The 23527-nt window shown below is 32.2% G+C and overlaps 1 protein-coding gene across 1 annotated transcript in view; it reads right to left on the bottom strand.

Moving 5' to 3' along the window:
- The window catches only part of Sema3e (semaphorin 3E), a 236877-nt gene that overhangs the window by 45381 nt on the left and 167969 nt on the right, over positions 1-23527 (bottom strand). The window contains exon 5 of the mRNA XM_078040135.1: positions 7247-7340. Within this exon, the coding sequence (XP_077896261.1) occupies positions 7247-7340 (94 nt within the window). The remainder of the gene's footprint in view (positions 1-7246; positions 7341-23527) is intronic.

The following is a 23527-nucleotide window of genomic DNA, read 5'->3' as shown; positions in this document are numbered from 1 at the left end:
CAATTTATATTAAGAGCAGATTCCTTAAAAATCACAAGAGTTTCCTATTTCTTAATTTTTAATATTTGTATAATATAATTTCTTAAAATAATTCCTATTGTACTATAATCTTTATATTACTACACATCAATTTTACTGATTTATTCGTCCCAATTTATAACTTTGTTCTAAGGTTCTGATTGTTTTAATCAATACTGCAAAATTAACAAACAAGTACCCATTGCAGCCACTAGATGGCAACCCTATGACACCAAAATAACACCATGTCCAGGAAGTTCATCTGCACAAAAGATGATAGGTTTCCATTTTTGCCCAATTTCCCTTTTTGTACTCAGATAAAAGAAATCGTTTGTGAACAATTCAAATAACACAATATGAACTGTATGACTTAAAAGCTTCAAAGCAACTAGACAGGTGCTAAAAACTATATATAAACTGAATCAAATGTGTTTCTGTTGGAAAGGTTAGCTTTTCCTCAGAAGGGAAAGATTCACCTTTTGCATCTTATTATCAATGTGAAGAAAAAAAATAGATTCACATTACAATAGATAATGACTATGGTTGGCAAAATACTCTCCTAAGAAAACTAGAAAAAAAATACACAGTAGCAAAAATAATAAATTAGCATTGAGCTTTAGGTACAAATAATGACTAATTAATTGAGTAAAAATATTCAATATCATTATATAACTAATAAAATTTACAACAAATACAGAGTCTGTAATTAAAAACTTTACCTTAAAATTACAACTATTTGGTGTCAATAGGGAAAATTTGGTATTCTAAAAAATGCAAAAACAAAACATCTAGATAGATAAGTAATATTTTTCAAGAATTAAAAATGCAAAAAGTTTCATATGTTTTAGGATTTCAAGAACTAGAGCATACCTACCTGTGGATTTAGTTATCCACGACTATGGAAATAAGGTATATAATAAATGTATTATCTTAGCCAGTCGACTTGTTTTCTGATCTATATTGATATTGTAAATTGAAAAAAAATTGATTTTTATGCCATATATTGTTTCATTCTTAGCGCATTCAAATTGGCTTCTGACAGTAATGGTTTCAGGTTAATTTTATGTGGCCAATTATGATTATTATTTTTAAAAACAGCACATACATTTAGAGGGTATTTAACTTATTTTCATGCTCAATAATCATGTGTATATCCTGATAAAAGAATAGTAGAAAGAAATTTCCACTGGAAATCTAGCAAACTAAGTCTCCAGCTTGAAATCTGCCATTTGACCATGTTAAAACCATTCAGTATTTCAAGATACTCTTTATCTATAAAACTGGAGAACCTACATGCATTTTCTTAAGCCTGTCAAGCAAGCAACATATACACTACCTTTTTGTTTTGTTTTGTTTTGTTTTTGCCTAGAATTCTACACTTCCCTTCTCACCTTATTTCCATTTAAATGGCCTGTTGCTCACTGACTCCATAAAGGCCTCCTTGACCAAATTTCTGTTGGTTTATGAGTTCCTTGTTCTACCTTAGCCCCCATTCCTATTCTTAGCATACTGGTCATAGTACTGTATTTCAATTGAATCCTCATACGCTCAACATCATGCTTCACTAATATCTAGAATATAAAAGATGCTCAATGAACATTCACTGAATAAAAGAATGGCTTAGTAAATTAATAATCAAATATATAAAGTTCCTTTAAGCTGTTAAAAGACTATAAAATATAATAAGCCAACAATCAGTATAAGATTATGACTTTTCAAAATGGCTTCAAGAACTTCAGAAACATCAAAAGAAAGAATGGCTGAGTTTTTGAATTTTCATTCCTAAAGGCTTGTGTCATTTAATATTTTACATCATGAACCCAGAGAATGTTTTGTTCTATCATTTGTTCCCAACAGTTTCAGTCTAAATGGACATTATGTTATGATTAAAAGATTGTATCCACTAAATTGCTTTCATAAGAAACTAGACATTGTAAATCATTCTAAGGTAAAGTATAAAAAGCAGATCATTTTCCACATGACTCCTATTTACAATATGAACTTTAACTGAAGTTTTATTTAAATATATTATACTGTCTTAATATTTCATGAAACTTAAAGAGTTTCACTCATGGACCATATATTATCTGAGTTTTTATTCACCATGTTGGGATGGAGCAGGATTTAAATGTGTAGCATGAAATGTTCACAGTAGCTGTTTACCACCTTCTTATCTCATTTCACTCAAGCAATTCTGCTTATGTTGTAAATGCACATTCTACAATTCAAAATTATGTGAAACACATTTGCACATGGCTAAAGACTGATTTAGCTGACTAATTTTAAAACTGAACTGTGTAAACTTTGTAGAAAATTGTTTTATTCTACATGAAGTATTTTGCAGAAAGGACTTTGACATGCTAATTTCAAAGAAAAATAAAATGCACTTAAGAAGTAAATATAGAGGAGACTGATCCTCATACTACAATATCCCAGTTCAGATTGTCTGCTTGAGATACTGAAAGAAACCAAGAAGAACATGTGATTTCTTTAGGTATTTAGTTGTTGGAATTTTTGTGTCTTTGTTTTTGTTGTAGCAGATGACAAACAGTAACTGTCAGTGTTAAAAAAGTGATTCTGAGATATAAAGGGAAAAAAATGTGTTTTGAATGTGTTTATTTGCATTTGCTAGTACCGATGTCTGCACTGAGTTTTCTTGGTGGCAAACCAGTGACATTGATACTATCATGGTCAAACCAGATTCTTAAGGGAGATCAATGGAGACATGAAGAGTAGGGCTTCTCCCCAATTCCATTTTTTTTATTTTCCATTTTTGAAGAAACCATAAGCAAAGTATTCAAATAGTTCCTCAGAGAGCAGCAGTCATGGCCAGAAGCTACAGTAAACATGTGGATAGTGGGCATTTTGCCAAAGGTAAGAGAATAGTAGCCTCAGATAAAAAAAAAAAATCTCAGATATTCTAACATAAGGAAATTACTTGAAGTCTAAGTTTCTGTACGTTTGAGGTGAATTTAAAAAACAAACCAGGACATTCATTTATTGTTTATACAAGTTATAATTATAAAGATATGTATTGTCTCCTCATTGCATTTTTTTACTTAATTTCCTAATACTCTAATATTTATTAAGTCCCACTTTGTTCAAGAACTATTCATTCATAACTCTGTCCTGAATGTAAATGTAGTTAATTAAAAGAAAATGATTATTTTAAAATATTTTAATGTTATAAAAAGGTGATAATAATCACATTTTGCCCTCTATGTATTCTAACTTCTTATTCGATTAATATAAATTTTTAATTCATAGGATCAGTAATGAGATGCATATTCACAGTGCTGTTATTATTTTTAAAAAGTTCAAAAAGAAATTTTCAGTAGTTGTAAAGTTTGTAGTTTTATTTGTTGAAAAAGTATCATAAGAAAAAAAGATATGTAGGGGGGAAAACAGACTCTAAAGTATCTTTATGTTAGTTATTTATTGAAATAAAATTCAGAAACTGTTTAAATTAAAAAGAATCCTTAAAAATGTCCCACTAACAGTTAACATTTTCAAAGCAAATAATTAAAACTTACATGAAAAATCATGGTGGCTTTCGTTTAAATATTAGCACCATACATCTTATCATAACTTGGATCCTAATAACTGGAATTAAATGAAGGAATTAAATTTAAACTGAAACTGGTAATACAACTGACAGATAAAATGAAAATTTTAAAAAAAATTGTGATAGGATTGAGAGGAGAAAGTTTAATAAGGGAACCTAAAGTTATTGAAAGTATTATCAACTTAATGAGAATATTGTAATATCGCATCAAAGATACCTGATGAAAGGAGTCAGCTAAAATATTTGCTGACTGACCAAAATGTTATACGACATAAAGAAAATATTTCTGGAATTTTAATGTGGCCCAAATCTAGGAAATGATTTACTTATTATTTTACTACTAATAATTTACTTATCATTTTTCTTATCAAAATAAATACATACCTTTGGATGATTTTAGGTTCATAGATAAATAATGTAGCAGTTTATTTTAGTGAAAAATTCATTGCTCCAACAAACATTGTTAAAACTAGGCTGCAATACTTTGTATAACTTAGATAATTGCTTAAAGCTGCTTTAAATACAAAGTTAGTAAGCACAGTGGGGAAGAATTTGGCTAAAAACATAGAAATATTGCACCTAGGGTTGAATATGCATGCATGCCACCAAGATAAACTATGTTACTACAAAGTGGCATTTGACAAGCAAGCTTAATTAATATATGATTTCATAATGATTGGTTATATCATATAGAACATAGCTCAGTAAGGAGCTTGATTTGTCCTTAAATCTTCTTTCATATAGAATCATATGTTCTTAACATTGCATTTCTAAATTAGAATATAAATTTAATAAAAATATGCTTATTAACTTGTTTCTCACCCACCAAATCATCTGCAATATTTTTTCGGTTTTTTAGTAATCTTTTACTCCAGGCAATCTTAGGTCAACATAATTTAAATTAACTGAAACGAAAACTGTATCTAAAGTTAAGAAATTATATAGTCTATTCTCTGCTTTACAAGCAACTTTTTTTTTCCTTTGAGGTCCTATAGTTTGACAAATATTGTTGCTAACTTGAGTGTGCTCTCATAAAATTTGTCTTCATTAGAATATGCATTAAACATTGTGGGTTATACGTTTAACGAAGAAACACCAAGTAATGGTCTAAAGATGGCCATCATTTTGCTAGAGTCTTGTTTTAACCCATCAGCACAGAACATGTGTGGTCATAAAATACCACATTAATACATTCTTTCCCTGTCAGAGTAAGCTGCAGTGAGCTTGCCAAATTCCAACTCAGGTAGCTCCCTTTTTCCAGCCCACATTCCTACTGCTTTTTCAATTGGGTGAATTATTTTTACTTCCCCTCTTTTAAAGAGCTTCTGGCTCACATAGGTTATCAGGTTTCTATTCCAGTGGCTGCTGCATTTCCACAGTGAATGAATGATCTCTCCAAGGTACTTTGGGATGAAAGCGAGTGGATAAATGTGAAGAATTATATTTTTATTTCTTCTCTTTGGAGGGATTATTCTATAACTTTCGTGTTTAGCTTGGAGGGCTCTTTTGATTTGATTTCTCTTCTGAATAAATGAAACAGCCACCCAGATGGCAAGCACTTCACATTTCAGCAACGTGTAATTTGATTTGGAAGTTCAATGAAACTCACTTGGAAATGTCCCTCCAGTAATATTTCCCTCTTAAAAATTTCAGTTTTAAATTTCTGGCTTCATGTATAAACAAGCTCCAGAGAAACAAAATGTTGAGTGGCAAGGTCGCTATAGTCATTATTTTTCTCCATTTAAATAAAATGTTCAAAATGATTGGTCTTCTCTTTGATATTCTTAGGATTTCACTGTAGAAGCTGTAATTACTGTGTAATTTTTAGCTTCCAATATCCTTTTATTATTATGAAAAATATTTCAAATTTATTTTTTGTATTTTTTTAGGTTCCTCAGTGAACATGAAAGCCTATTCTGTATAAGAGACAATATGGTAAAGGATGGGAAAGACTTTTTATAGACAGCCAAATCTTGTGTGTATGAAGATATAAAAATCACTAAAAACTTTAGAAAAAAGATTGTATGGGTCTACCAAATGGATACATTTTAATTCATATCCTGCCAATTTCTTTAGAACTTCTAGTATTTATGAATCTGGCATTCAGCAAAAGTGTCATTCTTAAGATTTTGATTCCTACTAAGCCTACACTGACTTAGAAAACTCTGTTTCCATAGTTAAAGTCTCTTATCTTCATACTCTATTCTCTCTCTCTCTCTCTCTCTCTCTCTCTCTCTCCCACACACACACACACACACACACACACACACATGCACACACACATTCACATGCATATGAATACGCATAAACTGGTTCATAGGAGAACTCAAAATATTTTAAGATATAATAATTCTTTAAAAATACAGCATCACTTTCTTCAAAAATTAATCACTATGTGAAATTCTCTCACAACCCTTTCAAATTATGAAGACTAAGTCAAGCTTTTCCCATCAACAGAGCTAAAATGAGAGGTTTTTTTTTTTTTAATCAATGTGTTTTGAAAACTTTGATTTTTTTTTTTTTTTTTTTTTTTTTTTTGGTACCTGAGTACCCAGATTGGGATGAAGGGGTGTAAGGAGTGGAATGCAAAGCCCATCACAATCAACTCTCTGGAATATGTTCAGCATGCAAAAATGCACATTAGCATCTGTATCAATTCTAAATCAAGTTTAGCATTTTTTAAAATTAATCTTCAGTGACCAGTTTTAAGTGTTATCAGTTTATTTAGAACTGAAGTCTCTATATTATTTTACACTTTCTCATTTTCTGCAAAGATGAGCTAGTATTAGTAAAAACAAAAAAATCCTGTAAATATTGCAAATGTAACAACAGAACCTTTCACATCTGTACTATATTATATCAGAATCTCTCAATACTGAGAAAACTGAATCATTTCTATTAGCACCTATGCCAGGTGTCAGGATTTGCTTTCTCCAGTTTTGTACATGGAAACTCCCATCTGTCTCTACTATCACAGTGCTAGAGGATTTCATAAATAGTGCTGTTTTTAATCTCAAATAATATGAGAGAAAGGAAAAGTACAGTGCTTTATTGTGTTTAAGAAGTTTGGGGTACCTCATCTAATTAAATTGAATCAAATTTAAATATAAAACACACATTGTTATCTACTTCATCATCCCAGCATGTATATTTAATGATAGTTTGAATTAGTCAGTCTCTGTAATTTATATTCTAAATTAACAAGAATTTAGATAAATAACTTTGTAGTTCTTAATCAAGATGACTTCCAGATGAATTCCAAGGATACAGAAAAAGGAATCCAAAGAGGAGAATATTAAAATTCCCTAAAGTCCCAAGAGTATTGGAACAGTTTGGTTTCTCTGGCTAAATGTTTATAAAATAGTCACATAATTGCATTTTGTTGATAGTAAAATGACACCACACAAATGCCTTATATCAGGTACGCAATGACAATTTTTTCTTCAAGATGGGGCACACACTTCACAGCATCTGCACTTATTTTAGAATCAAATTATTCAAGTTAGCATGGCTTGAAATTGAATATCATTGCTTCCAGCACCAGTAAATAGATATGACAAGGCAAAGTATACAAATAAATACCAAATAAATGTACTGAAGTTGAAAAATAAGTTTTGAAATCATTCTGTTACACCACCTGATGTCTACAACAAATATAATTACCAATTAAAGTGGAGATAAAGGAAGAGCTGGGGTCAAAAGGACATCTGCCCCTTCCTCGTTCAGATCTGTGTGGTTCCAGGTGAAACAGAGGATCCTGAAGAGAAAACCAGAAAGCCATTGTGAATGTGAGAGCTTCAACAAGAATTTAATTACTCAGCTAAAACATTGAACTTTGAATATTTACAAAACAAATAGGAGATCAGTAATGTCAAGTTATTTGGTAAAAATTACATTTTATACATAACCACATGGATATTGCAGACCCATACAAATTCTCTCATGCCTCTCAAAAACTAGAAGAAAGCAAGAATGGCAGTTAACAATTTGAGAGATGTTTGTGTTCACTTTCCACAGATGACAGTCTGCAAAGACAAAAAAAAGTTTGTCCAAATGAGAATTGCAGGTTTCCCACCTAACACTTAAGCTAAAGGACACTTATGCAAATTTAAAGATCCAAGATCTGTAGCAATATGAAGGAGGATGTGACCAAGAGTTTCTTTACTGTTTAGTTAGTGCCAATTTATAAAATATTTGGAAAAAAAAGAGTAGATAGGATAAACATTTTATATGTGTTAAAATACAATAAAATGGCCGGGTCATAGAGAACTCATGAAGAGAGGAACTGAGCTGCTTTCAACTTTTAATCTCTAATCAATATGAGGTTGGTTTTACCTAAAGGATATAATCAGACAGATTAAACACTAAAGTGAGGTAGAATATTAAAGAAAAGGAAAGGGATCATGGGAAGGAGAATGGGGGGTGTGGTAGAGGGATGTATAACTATGGAGTGGATATAATCAAGATATGTTATTTGGATGTCCAAATAAGACATGGTAAAACACATTATTCTGCATATTCAAAATGCACTAATTAAAAAGTTTTCAAGAAAAAAAAACAAGTGCATTGTTTCACTGCTTACTATTTGACAATGAAGATATATAAACGCTGAATACTGAATACAGATGTACTCTTCAAGAACTCTACCTCAGGCCAAAACTCAGAAGGACTTCACTGCACCTTCCACCTCTTCACAGATTTCAAATGCCTGGTGCACATTTTTCTGATTAATGGCTTAGCCTAGATCAACAATGTTCATTTTAAAATAATAAACAAGTTAAACATTCTGTCTGCTTTTTGTCTTATTAAAACTCCATATTTTTGAATACCTTAAAGACATATCTATCATTTTAATACTAAAATAATGTGTTTTACACCTTCTTATTTTTTAGCCCTCAAATGCTTTTTTAAAAAAGAACTGTTAGAACATTCTTGTTTTAAATGTGTACCATTTTTAACCAGTCTAGGTGTCTGACAAGAGATGAATAGAAAAAGAAAATATGATATATATACACAATGAAGTTCTACTCAGCCATGAAGAAAGAATTTATGTCATTCACTGGTAAACGGATAGAACTGGAGGACATCATGCTAGGTAAAATAAACCAGACCCAGAAAGTCAAGGGTCAAATGTTTTCTTTCATATGTGGAAGCTGGTGAGAAATAAGAAATATAAAAAGGGAATCTATAAAATCTATAAAAATAAAAGGGAGAACAGTAGAATAGAAGAAGGAAGTTGAGAGTAAATAAGGAGGAGTGGGAAAGGGGAGGAACTGTAGGAGGAAATTGTCTAAAATATGTGCATGTATAAATATATTACAATGAATTCCACTTACATGTAAAATTATAATGCACCAATTAAAATAGCAATAAGAAAATAGAAGGAAGACCAGTAGAACAGAGGAAGGTGGTCAGGGGCTGTGGTGAAGGAAGAGGAAATACAACACATTGTGTTATATACATTTATGAATATGTCCAAATGAGACCCAGTATCATGTATAATTGTAACAAACTAAGACATAAACTTTAAAAAATAAAAGTTACTGAAACTGAGAAAAATATGCATCATCATTCTCATATAGAATAAATTTCTAAATACTTAGAGGGTGTATTCATTTCATTCATACATGATAGTGATACTTCAGGGAGTTATATAATGCAAAAATGGGAAACAATGTCAAATTTTCAGTTGGGATGCTTCTTAAATTTGAGGACTATTCAAATGTGTTTTAAGTACTATAAAACAGGAAAAAATAATATACCTTTTTTAATAATAGAACATGTTGTTTAATAGAACATTTTGTTTCTTTCTACAAGAGTGTAATATAAGTGATGTCAATATTCTTTTTTTGGATCATGGTAGGCCTTTAAAAATAGTAACATTAAAAATATGTTTTTATTTCTATACTATATATATCTCTGCCTTTTTATTTTGGGTTACTAAATTAAATAGTTTTAACACTAATATGTTAACTAGTTTTTTTGTCTTTGTTCTTTCTAGATATAAATGACAGTAGAATGTATTTTGACATATTATACATACATAGAATGTATAACTTGTTACATTTAGGATCTCATATTGTGCTTGTATATGATATGGACTTACATTGGTCATATATTCATATATAAGGATAGGAAAGATATGTCTGATTCATTCTACTGTTTTTTCTATTCCCATCCCAACTCCCTTCCCTTCATTGCCCTTTGTCTAATCCAATGAACTTCCAATCTTCCCTTTCCTTGTTGTGGGTTAGCATCCACGTATCAGAGAAAGCATTCTGTCTTTGGTTTTTTTTGGGGGGGGGACTGGCTTATTTCACTTAGCATGATATTCTCCAGTTCTATCCATTTAACAGCAAATGACATACATAATTTCATTCTTTATGGTTCAGTGGTATTCTTCTGCATACACACACACACACACACACCACACACACACACATTTTCTTTATCCATTAGTCTGTTGAAGGACACCTGGGTTGTTGGTTCTATCGCTTTGCTGTTGTGAATTAAGCTGCTATGGACATTGAAGTGGCTGTGTCACAGTAGTATGCTGATTTTAAGTCCTTTGGGTATAAATGGAGGAGAGAATGGGATAACTGTTTAAAATGGTGGGTTCATTCCAAGTTTTCTAAGGAATCTCCATTCTGCTTTCCAGAGTGGTTTCACCAATTTGCAGGCCCACCAGCAATGTATGATTGTACTGTTTTCCCCCACATTCTCAACAACATTTATTGTTATTTGTATTCTTGATAATTTCCATTCTGACTGGAGTGATATAGAATCTCAGTGTAGTTTTGATTTGAATTTCTCTAATTGCTAGAGATGTTAAACCTTTTTTCCATATATTTTTTTGACCATTCACACTTCTTCTGCTGCTAAGTGCCTACCTAGTCAATTTATTGATTGGGCTTGGAGTTTTTGTTGTTGTTATTGTTAAGTTTTTTGAGTCCTTTGAGGAAACAATCAAGAAAATGAATGGAGAGCCTACAGAATGAGAGAAAATATTTACTACCAGCACCTGCTGACTAGTTTTTATAGCAAGATATTATGATATTTTACTAAAGTAACACTTGATAGTAAAAGATAGTAATGGGTTGATGTTTTCCAATTGAATGATATGAGATCTGATGTATAGCTATGATCATAGGTAACTTTTTCAAAGTTATTTTGAGCTCAGCCTTATTTGTTGATACAATTAACAGCTTCATCACAGCTATCTGGTTGCATATGAAAAATGTGAGAATGGCCTCAAAATAAATTTTATTTAAGCACATTATGTGCAATCACAAGCTTAAAGCATATTTAATTGACAGTCTGGAGCAGTTACAAGAAGTCAATATAGGGGTAAGTAGGAACTAAAATTATCTTTCACTTATTAAATTAATGCTTTATGACATTGTAAGAAAATATCTGTCTGTGGTTAAGGCTGAAGAAACATAGAAAGTGTGTTTATGAATATATTGAAAAAAACGATTTTGAACCCATAAGTCTTTGTTGATAATAAATATAATATTTTCATTGACTAAATCATGACATGAACAAGTTCATAAAAGGCTCTCTATTGAAGATAATAGGAATACCAAAGCCACATTTTTGGCTCAATTGCATTGCTTCTCTCAAACTTTCCCACCATTTCCTCTATTATCCTTATCACATGACAAACAAATCCCTAATACCAGAGTCAATTTGCAACATGCTTCCAAAATATTTTCCATAATTAAATTATAACTACCATCATAAGCAGAATAATGAATGAAATCTTGAAGAATCTTGTCATAATTCCCAAAAACTGTGCACAGACATGATGCAACTTGATTTTGAATTTCACAGGAGGCTCAGAAATAAGAGTATACCTTGAGTCTCAGAGGAGACTTTGGACTTGGACTTTTGAACATTGCTAGAATTGTTAAGACTATGGAGGAACTTTGGATGGACCAAAGGAGAGGGGGTAAGGGGAGGGGGCATGAGGATAGGAAAGAGGGTGGAATAAAATAGACATCATCACCCTAGGTACATGTATGATTGTAGGAATGGTGTAACCCTACTTTGGGTACAACCAGAGAAGTGAAAAATTGTGCTCCATTTATGTACAATGAATCGAAAAGCATTCTGCTATCACGTATAACCCATTAGAACAAATAAATAAAAAAAGACTATGGGGACTCTTGGAGATGGACTGAGTGAACTTTGCATTGTGAGATGGGCATGAGCTTTTGGGGGCCAGGGGTGAAATATTATGGTTTGGACCTTTAATTTCACCAAATTAAATTCATGCTTGTGTTTTCAAAGCATGGTCCCCAATACAGCATGGTTCAGAGGTGGGGCATTTAGGCATGCTAAATCAGGGTGTTGTAACCTCATCAGTGGATTAATCCATTTGATGGATTAATAATTTGAATGGACTACTTAGTGGTAACTGTAGGAAAATGGAGTGCTGCTGGAAGAAGTAGGTCATGGGGGTGTACCCCTGAATTATATCTTGTCCCTGGCTCCTCTCTCATTCTCTCTTTGTTTCTCAGCTGCTGTGAACAAAGCAGCTTTTCGCTGCCCCATCCTTCTGCCATGATGTTCTGCCTCATCTCAGGTCCAGGGCCATGGAGTCAGCCAACCATGAACTGAGACTTCTGAAGCTGTGAACATTAAATAAACTTGTCCTCTTCTAAGTTGCTCTTGTCAGTTATTTTGGTCACACAGTGACGAAAAGCTGACTAACAGAATCTTCACAATTGCTACTGCACTGAGCTCTTGCATATCCCAAATTCACGTTTATGCCAGAAGATTTCCATGTTTATGTTCTCTTTCCATGATCTAACCTGAGGGTTCCTGTCTCCTCAGTGGCATGATCTTTAGGGCCACTATGATTCAGCCTCACTGCCAGCACCACATCAGGGGCCTTGTCATCCAGGGCAACTGCTGGAATGTTCTGTGTACTTACCACAGCCTTTCACCCTCCCAGCTTCTCTACATGATTATTCAGAACACAAAAATACTCTTTGACCTCATACAGGCTCCAGAGTTAGGGCCCTCTCATTTAAAAAAATGAACAAATGAAACATTTGCTCTCCTTCTTTGCCTCAGTCATCCCTTATCTCCTTTGTCTAGTATTCTCTCATCTATACGTCCAAATACCTAATTCTTATACCTAGCTTGATGATTAGTGCTAGAGGAATCCATTCAAGAACAGCAGTTTTTAGAGGCTCAGGAGAGTAGACGATTGATCAATGAGTACTAAGTACACTTAGATAGGAGTAGTAAATTCTGGTGTGCTATTGTCTAGTAAGGTGACTATAGATAACAACAACGTATAATATATTTCAAAAAAAGCTAGAAATAATTTTTAACGTTCATCACATGACAAATTGAATATTATATAATATATAGATGTACCAAAACATCATGATATCCCATAAATATGTATCACTTTTATATTTTTATGTATGTAAGGTTTAAGAATACCTTTAAAAAGGAAAGGAGCCAGGCGTTGCCTCAACATTCAACTAAATCAGTCAGGGTCACTGGAGGTGAATTGGGTTGCACAAAATAATCACTCTGACACAGAGAAAATACTTTTTTCTTGGGGTTCTTCAGCAATGGATCCTCTGCTCCAGCTCCCACATGGGAGACAAGGGAGGCAGACAAAAGAGGGAGGAGCATGTTCTGAATCCTTTTTTAATGAGGGGAAGACACTCAAGAAAGTTCCATCCAAATGAAGCAAGGGGTCAAGTTTCAGGGGGTTGAGTTTAGCTTCATGATGTCTTGCATTCAGCAGACTGACTGACATCTTGGAAGGCCACGCCCATCTCGTGTGCTGTGTGGGGATCATAGGCAGAATGACTGAACACTTAGTCACCAGCCCAAACAGAGTGGCAACCTCAGTCCAGTCCCTTCACATACTCGTGCTCATAGTTCATACACACATTCCATGGCTGGCCCACAACAGGGTGTGGTGGTGCATGCCTGTAATCACAGAGACTCAAGAGGCTGAGTCAGGAGAATCCCAAATTCAAGGCCAATCTCAGCAACTTAGTGAGACCCTCAGTAACTTAGCAAGACTCTGCCTCAAGTTAAAAAAAATAAATAAAAGGGACTGGGGATGTAACTTAGTAGTAGAGCACTTGCCTTGCATGCCTGAGTCCTGGAGTTTGATCCTCAGCACCACAAAAAAATTAAAAAAAAAAATAAAAATGACACTAGGGATGTAACTCAAAGGTAAAGCACCCATAGGTTCAAACTTCAATACAAAAGAAAAAAAACCTGAGTGAATGAAAAAATATACATATGTATATATACATATATGCATATATATATATATATGGATGCACACACACACATACACACACATATATGATGATCTCTGACAATCAGTGTTACTACTAGGTAAAGCTCATGTATGAGATAATACAGGCATAATCAGAGGTGAAATAATTGGGTTATGAAAGTTTTAGTCTCATCTGTGCATTAATCCACTTGAATGGATTAACTGAGTAATAACTGTAGGCAGGTAGGGTGTAGCTGGAGGAGGTAGGTCACTGATTACATGCCTTTGGGGCTTATATTTGTCCTTGTTGAGTAGAGCCCTCTTTGCTTCCTGGTGCCATGTCCCTAGTCACTTTCCTCCACCACACCATTCCTTCCTGATGTTCTACTTCTTCTTGGATGAAGAACAGTGAAGTTGGCCATCTGTGAACTGAGACCTCTGAAGCCATTAACCACAAATAAAATTTTCCTACTCTAAAATAGTTCTTGTCAGGTCTTTTGGTCACTGCATTGAAAAAGCTGACAAAAACAGTCAGTGAGTGATTTTAGCTAACTCTCAAAATGGCCAGGCAATTTATGTTTTCCTAATTATGTCTTTTTATAACTCCTTTGAGTAGCTACTTACTTAAAGCATTCTAACCTGAAACCTCTCTGATCATACTCAGCAGATAATCTTACACTTTATGTTTAATTCAGAAAATATGTCCCTACCATTTATTTACTTACTAAAATAAATAAATAAATAAATAAATAAATAAATAAATAAATAAATAATCAATGTTTTCTGTATGTTAGCACCTGAGCTGCTGGGAACAACAACAAAACCAATTCCTAAGTGCTATTACTCTGCTATTCTAATAAAATTACCCAAGTATACCCTTATCTCCTATATTCACTCATCCTTTCTGCAATATTTGACACTGTTGTCGACTCACTGACACTTATTTACTTCATTCTTTGACCATTCAACACCTTGATTTTAACACCAGCCTCCTGAGCAGTCTCCCAAGTCCCAGCGATTGATTCCCTGCTCTCCTGCCAAGTTCTTTCTGCTATGTGAATTTTCTTTTATCATTTTCCACCTGAACTCTTTCACTGGCTTCCCAAAGCCTACAGAATAGAGTCTGAAGGTTGCTGGGTTTTATATAAGGGATTTATACTAGGATACTTGTTTTTCTGCAAAATTTTGTTCTTAAAGTCTGTACCAGTCATACTAGAGTACCTGCAGGTTTCTGAATCTTTCTTTTTAGGGATCATAAATATGTTTAGGATAGTAATGTCCATGTAATCTAAAAACATTCAAACCTACCTTATTACAGCCATAAATCCTGATTTAATCCCTTTGTCTATCATAGTATCCACTACCTTTCCTTTTTGTGTCTATGTATAGCATACTGTGAATTTTTCTCATACCACTTACCTCCTATATTATATTTGTCTGTCTTCTTTCCCTAATCTTTCCTGACAGTTTTCAAATAAAATACCTGGCATAGAGTTATGTTGCTTGTATATATGCCACCTTTCCAGAAACAGATTGTCTTCTTATCTCCTTTCTCACTTGACCCTTGTTTATTATGGATCTGTGACAACTCAGAAAACAGCTCTGGATAGCTATGGTGATGTAAAACTAGACCATCTGTACCAATTATTATCTCTATTGTGAATGCTTTCTTGAGGCTGTTGATATAGAAAAATTATGTCTATTTTTTTCTCTATTTTGATAGCCGTTGGCTTTCATAAAATTGATTAGATTGCTAAAATAATGAAAGGAAGAATAGATATGTTTATAATTTCCCCAGCTTATGAATAGAGGCAACATATTTTTACAATTTATGATGGATTCTTCCAAATTAATATTATATTTCTGATAAATATAAAATAATTAATAACTCATAGAGTCTATTAAAAAATAAAAGATTGCAAAATTGTAAAGATTTTTTGACCTCAAAGACGTTGTTAGTGACTGCATGTAATTTGAAGGTAATGCAGATGTATATAACATGGTGAACAATTATTTGTTAATGAAAGGTTCTGCTTTCCACATAACTTTTTTTTTATGATGAGTTAAAGGTATTCTCTTGAAAATGTGGCATTTTTCATGAAATTTCAAGACTAGGTTCTTCAATTTTATCAAATAACTTACTGAACATTGGAGTTTAACAATTTCATTGATATTTACAGTTACAATTTTGGAGCAGAAGCTTTCTTCTTACTGTACAAGAGTCAATTTAATACTTTTTTGCAACTTTCTGTAACTGAGTTGCATAAATTCATTTAAAGAAGAAAAAAAGGAGTAAATTGCCATAGACTAGGAAGTCCTAATATCATGAAAGAAATAAATCAGTTTCCAATTTTTTTGTTACTTTGCTTTGCATAGATAAAGCAACTTCAAAATTAACTATATATTCAAGAATATAGTTCCTCACTTTATGGTCTTAAATGTGTATTTAACACAGTATAAAATCCAATAAAACACTAAAAGGCGAGTAATGTAATTTTCTTTCATGAAGTGAAATTCAGCCACCATACCAACCAGAAAACTTGAGGCACTATGACATTGTCAATGACCCCAAAGAAATCGTGTTTATGGTTCAAGCAATGTGTAATGTTGGAGTTCAACCCTATTGAGAATGTTGGTCACTACTTACATTGTATTTCCATTATCTATGTTTTAACAGCTGGAATTTCTGCCTGAGTAGGGTGGTTTAAATTTACAAGGCATTGCTAATATTTACATGTGGGCTGCACTTTTTGTTTTACTGTGATAAAGAGAAATTTTTCAATGGGTCCTCCTGTGTTTGAAAATAAGCAGAACATATAGTTTATTAATGTAGATGGATGGATACACGTGTGCAACAGAAAAACTGTCTCTAATGTATAAATGATAATATCTTTTCTTGGATTTTATACTTTTTCAGCCTTGAGGGGGCTCTTAGAACCCAGCAAGCCTATTGAAAGCTATTTTCAATAGGTCAGAGTCATTGTACATCAGGTGGTAAATGTGATGCTGATAAAATAAAATTACACTATTAATAAATTAGCTTCATGAATTAATACTATTACACTTTCTTCAGTGCAACTGGGATATTCTGAAAGTTGTCAGAAGAATACTAAAATATCATAATTCAGAAAAAAATCAATAACTATTTTATTAGCTATTTCTAGTGGTTAAATTAAAAGTAGCAAAATATAAAAGATTCATTATACACATATCTGTCACCATGACAAGCAAGCAAAGATACAGTTTTCTGTCATGAATATCTAGAATAAATAACCTACCATGCACTCTAATCTTTTACATAATGGCTAATTAGTAATGTGTATCACAAATTAATTTTGAGTGTGAGTCACTCTCCTATTTGTTTTTATTTTCTTCTGCCAAGCAGTAAAAATATTTACTAAAGAATATTTGAAGTCTTTCCCCCAAAATACATAAATAATCAGTAAAAAAAATACAAAAAAGGGAGTGAAATTGCATGTAAATATTGTGACTTTAATAGTTTTACATTTTAATTGCTTTCTTTTTATATTTTCTCTAAAAAACATTCATATAATGCCTAAAATTTAGAAAGTACATCTACATGCACTATCTTGTTTCATCCTCAAAATAAATGTGTAAAGTAAGATAGTGCATAACATTGTTCACATATACTTTTTTTTTTTTATAGGTGAGGAGTCAGAGACAGGGTGAGGCTTTGCAAATCTCATACACTGTCTGCTAACTTCAGTATTCCTTTGCCCAGTTCTACATACTCCACTTATCATTTAAAGGGACAGGGCTATATCTGATAGCTGTGCCATATGGACACGTATGTCAGTGTCTCCTTCAAACTTTAGTGTGTTTCCCTAAAATCTACATAACATCATCCTTGCCGTCTTCCTCATCGTGTTCTCAAACACAATACTGCCGATTTTTCAAAAGTATGTGGTGTTTCTTTTATCAAATGCAGGCCGACTTCTAGAATGGCAGTTCAGGCCCCTGGTGGTTTGAATTCAGGCTTTATCCCCTGTGACTACTAACACCCAATCAACACTGCAGCACGACCTCACTGACTTTCTTTAAAAATTCTCTGCATGTTAGGACCCATAGCTCTTGCATTACACTTTCCTTTTGGGGTTGGGGCAGGATTCACTATTCCTTTTTCCTGTTTATCCCTAAGAACATGTTCTCTAAAAGTGACTTCCCTGACATTTTCAGGATTTTTTCAATCCAAACTTCTACCATAAATTATACTACCCATTGCTTGTAGCATTGTTCCACTATGTTGCGATTATTTTCATGAGCAATATAACAAAACCTGAAGAAGTCTCTTCTGTTCAAAACACTCAATGTTAAATTTAAGAAGCATAATGTGCACTATTCCTTTTAAGACTTATAAAAATTCAGCAAAATAGCCTCTCTAATTGACAAATAATAGAAAAGCCAAAATGAAGAGGTGACTATTACTAGTAGGTAATATAGAAGGGTATGATTTTTTTACATAAAATCAATGTATTAATTATATTTCAATAGTTAATCATATTTTAAGAATTGGTATGTATTGGGCAAATAGTTCAATGTTAGAAGTAAAATAAGGTCTTAAAAAAGAACGTCTCTCTTCAAATTAAAAGAACTTATGTAGGAATTATAGCTTCTGGAAAAGTTAACTATTTTGATTTTGGAAGAAATGTATGCAGCATAATTTGAGTTGAAAATATTCTTTAAAGGTAAAGATTAAAAGAAAAAAATCATAGGTAATATGACTAAGGGTTATCATCTTTGTTACAGGAAAAGTTGTAACAAATCATGCAGTATTGATGGGCAATTTACAAATGATGGTTTTGGCATTTGGTATTGAGAAGTTATTTACAATAATGAATGTGTAACTGGAAAAGGTGGGAGAGTGTGTTCAGGGTCAACAACATGTGGAAAACAGTGTGCCTGATTGTATTTTCCATCAGTGCTCATGTGTAGGAAAGTGCCTATTCATTCTCCAAGTAGGAGGCATTTCTGTGGAGAATTCTTATAACCTGGCCAATATGTGGTGAGAAGCTGAAACCGCCAGGAGAGGCCATTTACAGGTTCTCTGAGCTTCCTAGGTATACAGCCCGGATTCATGACAAGACACGTGCCAGACATGTGAATTAAGTCTCCAAGTGAGTTCAATCTATAGCCAATTGGATACTCAAGCTGAGACCCTAGACATTACTGATCAGAAATAAGCCACTCCTATGGATCTTGTCTGAAACCCTGACCCACAGAATTCATGAACAGTTTTACACAAATGCATATGAGTGATTTGTTACACAGCAACAGATACATAGAGCATGAAGGTCATAGATGTAATATGGTTTAGAACTAGTCATTATTATTAACATAATTATTAATAATAAACCAAATAAGATATTGATTATTGACCAATAAAATAGAAAAAAAATAGAAATGTGTTTATAATAATGTCTGTGAGTGAAAAAATGCTGAAAAAAAGTTTTCATAAATTGTTAAAGGAAATGTGAAACGGTATCAACTTATGGAAAGCAACTAATCAATAAATGTAAAAGGTCTTAAAAGCATTGTCACCTAAATAAAAGAATGTATAACAGTTTCTCTGGTAAGAAAAATGGAAATGAAAACCATATATAAAAATATACATAGTTGCAGGAAGCCAGTTAATCATATACACTTATTCTGAGCATTAGTTAACATAATGATTTTGAACATTAATTTGTGGTATCAATTTAAAGGAGAACCTATTTGACCAATAAATTCTCCTGCCTAAAACGTTTTCTACACCAAGAAAAATGTGCAACCCTTTTGCTGTTACATTGTTTATGATAGATAAAAAGACATCCAACAAAAATGACCACCAATCAGAATAGTTAAATAAGTTATGGTAAGTAATAAAATGGAATGCATGTCTTTTATTTTATTTCTTCAAAGGTCACCCAAGATAGCAATAATATCTTTGGACAGAGTTTGGGGCTAGAATTCAGAAGAGTGGTTTGTAAAAATTTTGCTATTAATTTTGTATCTTTCAAATCACTTGGATTTTTGCATTGTACGTGTATTGAATTTTTAAACAATTAATTTTAAATGTCAATTCTTTTTACCACTTATGAAAAAGTCTGCATTAGAAAAGTAGCTGATTTATACTATTTATGATAGAACACATATAAAAAAATAAAAATAACTTGTAAACTTAAAAAAAGTGGATATTTAAGCACAACGTGGTACAAATTCTTAATTGCACAATGACATGCCTCTGTGGAAAGGCACCACACTAATCAATACTGACCTCATGAGTTTGTTGTGAGAACTGATTGAGGCGATATGTGTATAAAGTGCTTTGTTCCAAGTCAACAATTAAAAATCCAATGATTATCATTATTGGAGAATAAAGGTCCAGAGAATTAAAAGTCATCTGTATTTTGCAATGTTGCTTAAAACTCATACAGTCACAAAGGGAATTGAGTGTCTCATCTAGGTTTATATTCTCCGCATGTAGCCAGTGAACCAACTATAGGAACCACACCTGGGCCACAGCTGGTTACAGCATTGACTCTTGCCCCCATCTCAGATTTACTGACCCCAAATTTTCATCTCCACTTCTGACAAGCTCCTAAGATTTCTACAATAAAGCCAAAGTAGTAAAGCCTTAATATTGCTTCCCAATTGGTAACAAATTCTCTTTTAAATTAATAATTAGAGAAGCCTTGGTACTCTGAATGCTCATAAAAATATCTATTCTATAAAAAAATCTCTAAATTCTTTTTGAATTGTAAGTGCTTTTGTTTTCTAAATTTTTAAGGTGAAGGTTTAAATAAGACTTTTAGAGATTTTGGATGTCAAATCATTAATTATGAGAACACAAAACAAAAACAATAATTTCAAAATCTAGAAACAATGAAAAATGTAAAAGGATTCAACAGAAAACAAATATGGATTTTGAGAATATAGCTCCAAATACTTGACTTTATAAATCTGTAGTGTTTAGCAAATCTAGCTATAAAAAATGGTTAAATGTTTCACTAATAAAATATAGTAACATAATGATTGCAGTAAATATAGTATCCTATAGATGATTTAAATATAAAAGTATATATAGTCCTAGTCTAGCTTCACATTTTGGATGAAATTTAAAGTTTAGTTGAATATTCCATGAGTTTTCTATTTCTCTACTTACTATTTTTCTTTATAATAATTATCTATTAAGAAATTTATTGTAAAATGTGTTATATGTTTTTATGTAGCTATATAGAGAATTTAAATTTCTAACAATACATTTGAGAAACTTTCATTCAAACGATCTTTAAAATAACCCAGAAGCAGCAATTCTCTAGTTATGATACATAGCTAATACTTTACAAAAACTACAATTAGCTCCCCAGAAAATAATTATTTGGATCAAAACTATATCTCTTACAAGAAGAACATTTAGATACTATTGGCATATTATGTAGAATCAAGTTATTTTGTTCTGTGGGGCTATTCTAGCTATGCTGTATAAATGATTTTCAAATGCGACATTAAAATATAAAGTTTAAATGCAATAATATTTGGTATGAAATCTGAAAACAATGTTTAACTTACTAATAACATAAACACAGCAAAACTGAATAGCATTGTACCTAGTTTTATTTTGAATAATATCACAGACTTCTTATCATTAAAAATAAAAATTGGTTTTCTCTGCACAGTAAATCAAAATTACTTTTATCCTTCCTGATGCCAATTACCATTTTTGTTACACATTTTGATGGAATTGCATGCACTAAGAATAGACCACATCTACTTATTACAAAGATAATCCTAATAGTACACTCTTTCAAGAAGTTTTCTTTTTCCCCCCAAAACAAGGGCCTTTTATCACATATTGTGTCCATTTAACAAAACAAATGTCAGACCTTGAAAAACTTCTATGATCTCTCATAGCCCTCCCTGGCAACTTCAGTGCAGGCCTCTGGGATTGGACACCATTGTTCATCTCTGTGACCCTTAGCCAAAACAGTAATGATGATTTTGTATAAGAATATCTCAACTTATCTCTGGGTACATATCATCTAAAAGATCTTTGAAATCCCTGGCCACTAATTGTGCCAAACATTATAAGCTATCAGATACTCTAAATTAAAGTAACATATTCATTCATAGTTGGTTAGAAATAGTACTTATGTAATTAGACTTTTGTGGTATCAGAACCCATGGTTAATATACCATTTAATTATCTGTTCATACATATTGCTTTTAATCCTTACCTAAATTCTACCTACAATATTATGCCATACTAGTAAATGACCTATACTCATGTACATTTTAACTTGTTTGTTAACCATTCAAAATTGTTAAGTAGATGTTTTTCTTCCTCTTCCATAAGTGTATATATTACATTTTGTGTCTATTATATTTCTGTCTTCTTCCTTTGTATATGTATATATTGTATTATGTCCTTTATAAAGTAAATACATAACCTTTAAGTATAAGATATAACTTTAAAAGTAGGTTTTTGCTGATGAATTTCTTCAGATGCACTAGAATGATGTTAAATTATGTGCTGATATATTGATACTGTATGATTTATTATTACATATAGGAGTCATAACATCAAGACAAAATATCAGTATGGAACTTCTAGATTGATTCCCTGTGATACATCTTATTATTCAAAAGTTAGCCATTATGTCTTATGGTAGTTCTTGTGTGTGTTGGGGGGTGGGTATGTACATACGCATGATACACACAATACAAATGAATTATGATGGCTGGCCATGATAAGAAAATAAAAATAGTGTGTGATTCCATTTTCTCATAAACTAGTAAGAAGAGAAGGAGAATGAGGAAAAGGAAGAGGAATGAGATTGGAAACAGAAATAAGAATCAATACTTTTACAGAAAATTAACTTAAGATGTCCAAAATGATAAGAAATGTCTGGTTTGATCTTACTTACATTCCATAACATCTTTTAACCTCTGTTTCATCCTTCTTATTAAAAAAAGAAAGGGTATTTTTGTGCTGTTACCTCCTCTGACTGTTGTGAGAATCAGAAAAAGCAACCCAAGAAAAAGTCTATTGAGAAATTTCAAAAATTAGAATATTTTGATACATAATATAACCATATATACAAAAATATTGATTTATCACAAATACAAGGGTTTGTAACCAGACATTTTCTGTAAAACTCAATGGTACCTAATGATGTTCTCTCCTCAACATTGTTTTTGTTGTTGTTTTATTGATAATTTAAAAAGCTTGTTCTATAAGAGGCCAATATGGTATAAGAATGCATGATAATACAGGTAGTGTTTCAAAGCACTATAAATAAATGATGGATTATTCAATAAATGGTGTTTGGACAACTGGATTGCCATCTGGAAAAAAATAAAGTCTGATTACTCCCTCATGTTGTACAGCCCTGTGGTCAAATTCCAGGTTAATCAACAATTTAAACATAAGAAATAGAATTATAAAATAGAAAAATACTTTCATAATTTGTATAGAACATTGGGTGTGAAATATTCATTTGAAAAAAGACACAAAATCCTGAAGACATGAAAGAAATATTGATAAATCCAACGACTTAAAAATCTGAAGAAAAAATATCCTATATCCAAAAAAATACACATTTTTTTCACTCATTAAAAAATCACAAAGAAAGAAATAAAGTTTTTCTCTTTGTCTTATTTTGTAATTGATTTAAATAAATCAA

Source organism: Ictidomys tridecemlineatus, chromosome 2, assembly GCF_052094955.1.
Source record: "Ictidomys tridecemlineatus isolate mIctTri1 chromosome 2, mIctTri1.hap1, whole genome shotgun sequence".
Lineage (NCBI taxonomy): Eukaryota > Metazoa > Chordata > Mammalia > Rodentia > Sciuridae > Ictidomys > Ictidomys tridecemlineatus.
The sequence above is the reverse complement of the archived record's forward strand: the minus strand, read 5'-3'. Positions and strand labels throughout refer to the sequence as shown.